The 8,802-nt window shown below is 26.9% G+C and overlaps 1 protein-coding gene across 1 annotated transcript; it reads right to left on the reverse strand.

The window, feature by feature from the left end:
• Positions 1-3,737: 3,737 nt before the first annotated feature.
• Positions 3,738-4,634, reverse strand: LOC127103085 (uncharacterized). The gene has a single exon (XM_051040374.1). It carries the CDS (start codon positions 4,632-4,634, stop codon positions 3,738-3,740), a length of 897 nt encoding a protein of 298 aa, XP_050896331.1.
• Between the last annotated feature and the right edge of the window lie 4,168 nt (positions 4,635-8,802).

Genomic DNA, 8,802 nt, shown 5'->3' on the forward strand with positions numbered 1-8,802 from the left:
AGACAAAATCATATTTGACATGGTAAAAGCATTCATTGTTACATGGTAAACACAAAATGAATCAATTTAGGTCAATATGCATCACACTATAAGTCTTCACAAAATAAACGTTAAACTTGAATCAAGGTTCATGATAAGACCAAACTTAAGTGGAAACCTAATCACCTCCTAACCATTCATTCAAACATGTTTTCAAGGTGAATCAATTGATACATTGTATAAAGATAATCAAGTTCAAACATGTTAAGGATAACAATCAACATTTAAAAGAGTGTGCTTTAATCATACAATCTTTCAACATCAAGAACAAACAAGACATAAGCCAAAAGAATCAATTAGGAGCCTTGAAAAAACACATGTTTTCCATCCAATCAAAAGTGGTGAAATAAATAATATTTTTGGAATTTTTTTGGTGTCATCATAAAATAGACATTCTCATGGACACATGGCAAAAAGAATGGGTCAAAAATGTTAAGGGATCATGAAGTTATGGATATTTGAAGTTATGAAGAAAAATGAACAAGTGAGGAAAAATAAACATTACACTACCCAGATTTGAACCCACACCCAAAGACTTATTAAACCAATGTTTTACCACTGGGGCACAATGTCATTTTATCTATAAAGTTACATCAATTAAAATATATATTAAAGTCACTTTTAAAATTTAAAAATGGCTCCAAACTTCATCTTCCTCATTCATCATGTAGTCCATCATTTCCACCATTTTCACTTAATGTCAAAACTCTAACTCTCTCAATTCTTAACGAAATCAAAAGTTGTAAAGACCAAAATCGCTTAGAATTTCGCAAGGAATCTAATGTTATTAACCAATTTCATTTATTTTGCATAAATCTCCAGAAATCAAACAAAATGCATATGAAACCTGAAAATTGAATTTAAAATTAAATTCCAAACATCACCAATTAAGACCAATGATCATAGGGGTTTTGTTCCTCACATCTTGGCAAGTGAAATAGTAACAAGAATGATGCAAAATGGTGCCTTAAATCATAAATTTCAGAACTGAATACATACCTCAAAAATGAAAATCGTGTTTTGAAATAGGGGTGTTCCAAATGTGATTTTATGATTTGAACAGCTTCCTTACACCTCAAGGAAGGTGTTTGAATGCCTGACTTGAGCTGAGAGTACTTGATTCTTCCTTTCCAAATCAAGTTTCAAGCTATGAAGATGTGATTTGGAAGATGATGGTAGGGATTTTACAAAAGTTGTTCAAGTGTTTGGACAACTTCTAATAGATGTTTAGAAGTTGTTTGAAGTGTTGGTTTGGAGAAAACACAAGCACAATGGAATTTGGAAGTTTGAGGTTTGGAGAATTTGCTACAATGGAGTTTTTATGCCAATTCTGGTGTGGTGAGTTATGAGGCTTGTTTCTATATTTATAGAGGTTCCATATGGTTCATGTAACTTGCAGAAATCAATCTTGGTTCAATTGGAATGCTAGTTTGGTGACTTGGTTTCATTTTGCACAAAAACTCATAATGGATCATGATGAAAAGGTGGAGTGAAAATGAGGAGTTTAGAGGTACATTTCTTGAGGTTTAGGATGTTGCTTCTGGTTTAGAGGTTAAGTGTGACCAGAAGAAACAAGTTGGAAGCTCAATGCAAGAGTGGTTGGAAAAGTTGGCCTTTATCAAAATGGATATGAAGCTTTTTGCAAAACCTTCCAAATATGGCATAAAGACTTAGTCAATGGCTCAACCCCTTGTGTAATACACCAAGGGTTTATGTAATATTCTGATTAAGGTGAGATTTATAAGTAAGATAGCCTGTAAAGTAAGATTACGTAGCTTTGGCTCAAGGTTGCATGATGAACTTGTCATGAAAATGACCCAAAATTCAGATTTGGAGAGGCAAATTCATCTTTTTGAAACTCCTAGCTAAAATATGATAATTTCATGCTCATAAATTTTTTGGAAATCTAAGACCATCCTCTGCAACTTTCATGTTGTGCGTTTTCCTTGAATCAATATGGATCATGGTGAAAAGTGATGATCAAGTAAGCCACTTTTTGAAGGCAGATTTGGTTGAAATTTTTTCAAAGTGTTTTAATTTTATGGTACCAACTTCATGGCTTCATGACTTGAAATCCTTGCATTTTTTGGGAATCAATTATCAAGGACAAAGTTGAAGTATGAATTAAGATATTTAATCTGATCATTGGATCAAAGAAAATGGTGGCCTGGATCACAAGTTATGGCCTTGGAAAGATGGGTACTTGAACATGTGTTTTTTCATAACTTAAAAAATTTACAAAACCAAATCTTGCCCTTTTTGCAAGTAACCTCCAATTTCTTGTTTTTTCTTGATCAAATGCATCCATCAAATATATTTTCATGATCCTTGAGTTGAGAAGTCCATGGTTGACCAAAATTGTCAAAAGTCAAACTTTGAATTTGCCTCAGTTGACTTTGTATCAGATGAATCCAATTCTTGCAATCTTTAATGAATGGGATCTCTTTGGTATATTGGATGATGTGAATGGATCACTTATGATGTATTTGAAGTATTTGAATCATACTTTAAGCTTTGGGATCATGCGTTGGCTAAAAAGTTAAACATTTGACTTTGGGTCAAAACCCTAGTTGAGGGTATCATATGGACTCTGACCTTGATGAATTTGAGATGGAATGATCTTGAAATTGATTCTTGTTGACGAAAGTCACTTGATCACTTGGGAAGGATGAGGAGTTTGAAATTTTGAAACTCATGTCAAGTCTTGATTGATCAATCTTTGAAAGCTCTTGGTGCAAAACTCTATCTTAAGACAAACAAAGTAGAAAATCTTTTTGTATTTTCAATAGGTTAGTAATGCAAAGATGCTAGATGTCATGCAAATTATATAAATGATGGTGGCATCTTAGGGTTGAAAATTAGGGTATGAAACTAACCTACTAATGTAAATATATGTATGATAGTTCATCATATTTTTATTCAAGTGCAAAACATAACCTATTCATAAAATTAAGGCATATTTACATGACCTTATTTTCAGTTTATAGTACAAGTGCTTATTAAAATAAGCGCTTATATAAGTTTGCATAAATTACTTTTATAACAAAAGATAAAATAAATTATTTTTTTATATGTTATAAGCTATAATTTTAAATTATTTTACAGAATTTGTAAAAAGAAATTAGAAACAAATTATGAAAAATATCACAAGTTGTTTTTATAAGTTGTCTCAAACAATGTCACAAAATTTATGTTAGTAAATAAGCTTAAATAAATTAATCATCTAAAAGATAAGTGAGTTAACTCAACTACTATATAATGGTCGAGTGTAAGTTTAGAGTTTGTATTACATTAATTTAAAAGTGAAGGAATTGACATTTTTTAACCTCAATTATATGAAGTAATTAAGTCCATAAAATATCTTAAGGAATTATATAATTTCCTTTTTGTTAAGAAAAATGAGTTTTTAATTATTTTATGAGAATATTCTCTTTGGTGGATGATACTTGAAGATTATAAAATTATTACCAAAAAATTTCAATATGCAAGATTCTTAAACAGATTGTGGAGTTTAATCCAAATCTTGCTTACATATATAACTCAGAAGGATCATAATGTTTTGACATAAAAGTTTTATTCAAAGAAAGAAGAAGCAAAACTAACAACAATAATTATTATAGTGAGCACTAAGGCTCTCTTTATTTTAACTATTTTTCTGATTTTATTTTCACGACTATAATTTGAAAAGGCTATGCAATTCAAGGACGAGGCTCGTACTTGCGAGCCCATATGTGTTTTCCATTGATATGAAGCTTAGCAACACGCTTCCCAGACAAAATTTGATCCACAATTTCCACCATTTTCAATACCATAATTGCAAATAGAGGTTGATCATTCTTTACATGATTTCCCCCCATGATCAAACTTTGCACACAATCCCCATAATTAGTGTTGAACAAGTACCTCACCTCCATTTCTGACACAGGGAAGCCTCTAGAGAATGTGAGAAACAAGGATTTATCATCATTCGTAGCATCATCATAGGGTTTCTTTTGAATCCATATACTTTCATGAGACAAACCTATGTTCTCGATTCTTGGTACCAAATCAAAGCTGCCAAATAAAGGGTGAGGAAAACCTGGAAGAATCAAGGTCGTATTGTGTGCGTGAGTTCGTGATGTGGTAAAACCTCGTGTTTCGATTATGATTTTCCTTTTCAGAGCTATCTGCAAAACATCATTAAAAACTCGAGCGCATGTATTGTTTAGAGCGATTTTAATGCCAGTTATTGCAGTGTACCTTTTCAAGGTAAACATCTCAAGAGAGATGTTTTTTTTCATGAGCATTTTGGTCAAGGGCAAACCACCCCCAATTGGAATAGGAGGGTCATCCCTCTCCAAAAATTGCAAACAAGTTAGGGCTTCACTCACTAGGGCATTAATAAGGGTACCTTGTAAAACTGCTACTTTATGAACAAGGTTATGGTACCCAATTTTTTCTAGCCAAAGCCATAGTGCCATGACTAAAAGAGATTGAGTTACTTCATAGTGAAGTTTGAAGATCAAAAAACAAAATAGCTCACGTTCAATACGATAAAATATGTGAAGCTCTTCTGTGGTGATAGGAATTTGTGTGACAAGTAAAGGTGTATCCATGCTTAGATGGAAATGGGAAATTGAGATTGTGTATTATTAGTAAAATACCATATTAATATATACTACTCAAGAAAGTATATTATATTAAAATTATGTTTGATAAATATGATGATATTTTTATTTTAAAAAACAAAAATATTAAGTAAAAGAAAAAAATAAGAGTTACTGAAAAGGGGCATAATTTCAATTCAATGACTTTTTCTTCTTCAATATTGGGGTTACTTTTAATTAAATATATGGTTTGAATTTTGATTATTTAATTTATGTTTAATTTTGATTGGTAGTTGGTGAATATTATTCTTATGCGAATTAATGAATTTTGAAATAAAAAATTAATAAAAAATAAATAATTGATTCATTTTTGAATATATATATATATATATATATATATATATATATATATATATATATATATATATATATATATATATATATATTCTTTGTTTGAATCAAAATATTTTATTTAAGAATATTAGTTTTTTATATAGTGAGAGATTAAAAAGAGGATATATTATAGTGATTAACAAAAATAAATAAATAAATAAATCTATAATTGTATATATAGTAATTCATGTGATTAAATTTTAATGGATTTTATACTTATTTTTTTTAAAGGTGAATTCTTTTTTTACTTGGGTTCATATATTCAATTTAAATAATAAGAAAATTCTTTAATACTCAAAATATTGTTTGGTGTTGATAAAATTCAAATTATTTGATATGGATAGGTATCCAATAAATATCAATAATATCAGAGTACTCATCAAAATATTAAGGAATATAGACAATATAATATACATTGTTCAATGTTTAATTTAAAAAATATTTATTTTTGACTTTTAAAAAAATTGGAAAATGGATAAATGACATCACAAAATAAATACTTTTATGACATAATAAAAATTAAGCTGTAATAAGTACAAATTGTGTACAAGGCAAAAAAAAATCCATATTTATTTTCTAATAACATATAGAGTGTTATTTGAATTTGACCCTGTATTTTAATTCATTATACCAAATACATCTTTTATAACCGTGATACATAAAAAAATACATTCATACGGAGTTAAACATTTTTAAATTTTTTAAAAATGTTTAAATAAAATTTATGTAACAAATATTATTTTTTTCATATTTTTTCATCATTAAAAATTGTCAATATGAACTCGTAAAAATGGGATAAGTACTTTTAAAATACTTTAAATATTATTAGAAGATTGTAAACAAAATAAAAAAAAAAAGAATTAGAAAATTACACACTCTTATTTAATGTTAAAAAACAATAAAAAAAAAATTTATCCAGAATATGTGATAAAAGTTATGTGAAATACATTGACAAAAAATATTCAAAAATTAGATTATAGCAAATGTAACTTAATTGATATGTGATAGTTGAGTTAAATAAATATATATTAGTTTAAAATTTAAAATAAAAAACTTTAAAAAATGGAAAAATAAAATCTAATTATACACATCATATTCTTAAGTTATTATTATTATTATTATTATTATTATTATTATTATTATTATTATTATTATTATATTAAAAATTATTTTAGCCCCTAAAAAAACTACAAGATATAATTTAGTCATTACAAAAGATAAAATTAATTTTAAGTCTATGAGAAAAATATATCGGAATATTTTTTTTCATTTTGTTTGGTAATTGAATGAAAAAAAAACATAACAAAAGAGAGTAAAAAGTAGATAAAGAGTATTGAAAATAATATGATAATCAATAGTTTGGTATTAAGAAATGAAAGAAATTAAAAATCATATAAGTATCTTTAAACATAAATTAGATACAATAAAAAATTATTATATTAGCAAAAAATTATAAAAAGGAACAAGAGAAAAAAATAGTCAATGGCAATCAATTAAAATTTCAATTTAATAAATTAAAATTTTCAACTTAATAAATTAAAAGTTTATTATAATAAAAATTAACATAAGAAAATCTAGATATATTTTTACCTATTTACATACCATGAATAAGAAAATATTAATAAATAAAAATAAGATAAACAATACAAATTACAGACTATATAATTAACTAAATGTTATCGGATGAAAGTTATTATTGTCCTTTTTATTGGTTGTCATCTCTTTCTATGTTTTATTTTTCAATTTAAAGAATTAATTTTAAAAAAATACTTATTTTTAATCCCTTAAAATATTATGATGCTCAATTTAGTTTAAGTAAAACATAAAAATGACTTTTAGTTCTCCAGAAAAATAAATACGGTCAACTCATTCTTTAACTTATTATTTTACATTTTACCTTTTTAACACTGTGTTTGGAAGCATTCAAAGGAGAAAAAAACTATTAAAAAATAAGACAATTTTTTAAATATCTTTCCTCGTTTAAAAAACATTATACAGTGGAAAAATAAATTATTTATTATTTATTCATAGTATATAAATAAATGAAATGTATATACATTTTATTCTTTATTCATTTATTTAATTGGAACAATTTTTAATTATTTTATTAATACTAATATTTATATTTTATTATTAAAAATTGTTTAATTCTTACAGAATTAATTTTCTATATTACATTTTAATTCTTTTTTTTAGAGTTTTTTTGTTAATTATATTGGAATAATTTTTATCTATGAAAATTTTTATTTAATGAAATTTTTATCATTTTATAAATATACATATTTCTTTTTATTTTATAAATATACATATTTATTTTCTTGTATCACACTGTTAAAATAATTACTTTATTTTCTACTTATTTATCTTATTTTATTTTATTTTGTTTTTCTTTCTTTTGTTTTTACTTCATCAACTAAATAAAATATAAAGAAAATATAGTCTAATTATCTTTCAACAAAGGCAAGGTATCATGAAGCCTATCGATTGAGAGATGAACAAATAATTTATCGATCTAGTCTTTGTGCGCCAATTGACCATAAAAGCATTAGAGAAAGTTTTCACAATCATTATTGAATTTGATGCTAACCAAATTTGCTTCCAATTTCTCTTCCAATGCAATTCAATAACCAACATAGCAACTATAAACTTAATTAGGGATGCATTTCCTTCCCCAATAAAGGAAGAAAGGATATCTATATGTTCAATCATATTATTTTTAAAGATGCCCTCACAAGTAAAAAAAAAGTTTCCTAAAGACATACCATCAATGTTGCACTTGAACCAACTCTGAGATGAATGTTGCCAAGAACATCAATGGTGCATTTAATCATAGGAGGATGGATCTTGATGTTAAAGGGCTTAAGAATGCTGAAGTTTAACATGGCAAAGAGAAGAAATGTTAAAGATACAAAATTTCAAATTAATAAGAATGTCCTTAAATATTTGCTTATTCATAACCCTGCAAATATTATCGATGGTGTTGATTACACAAGACTAGATCACAATTAGACCTTGGGGAGGACTAATTTCAAATATAGGCCGCAAATTAGAAGTGGAAGATAAAGTGCAAAGTTATTTCGATCTTCTTCTTGCATAAAGAGTGCATAGAAGGAATAAGAGCCCTCTAACATATGAATTCTCATCGATAGAAAGTTTGTTGTGTATTATCTTCTAGACCAATATAGACATGGAATGAAGGATACAAAGATTCCAATGAAACATGTTCCATAAGTTAACTTGATGTGGTTAAGGAATGAAAACATAAGCATGTTTCAAGGTAGTCATTACAATGTCATGTTCTTCTATCATCAAATTCTTCTAGCCGAATAAAGCATTTGGAGATTGTGCAAAGCAAATTAGGAAAAACCAACCTGAGATTTTGAAGTAAGAACCATTTTTGTTAACAAAGAAACTGTTAACAAGTACTATGATATAATTGTGTTAAATTATAGGAATATTATACATTTTTAGCAGTGGGATATCACACAAATTATCTAATGAGAAATTAACCATTTTTTCACTACCAATAATCCAAGATGAGTGATTAATAATTGTGCTAAAGTGAATTTTCAACCTACTTCATATGGAGTAGAAAATATGATAGGTTTTTGTTGTACCATTTCTTAAGACTCTAGATTTGACTAGCATAACCCAACTTTCCTTTCCTTCAAGCATGTCTCGACACAATTTAAGATTATAAGCTCAATTTAAGTAAAACAATTAAAAATGAGATATTTTTATTCATTAAAATGACAATAATAACTACGAGTGTTGCATTACCATT

Source organism: Lathyrus oleraceus, chromosome 7 (assembly GCF_024323335.1).
Source record: "Lathyrus oleraceus cultivar Zhongwan6 chromosome 7, CAAS_Psat_ZW6_1.0, whole genome shotgun sequence".
In the NCBI taxonomy this organism is placed as follows: domain Eukaryota; kingdom Viridiplantae; phylum Streptophyta; class Magnoliopsida; order Fabales; family Fabaceae; genus Lathyrus; species Lathyrus oleraceus.

Excerpts from the sequence above, each read along its gene's own strand:
- LOC127103085 (XM_051040374.1), bottom strand. The coding sequence starts at position 4,634 with ATGGATACACCTTTACTTGTCACACAAATTCCTATCACCACAGAAGAG.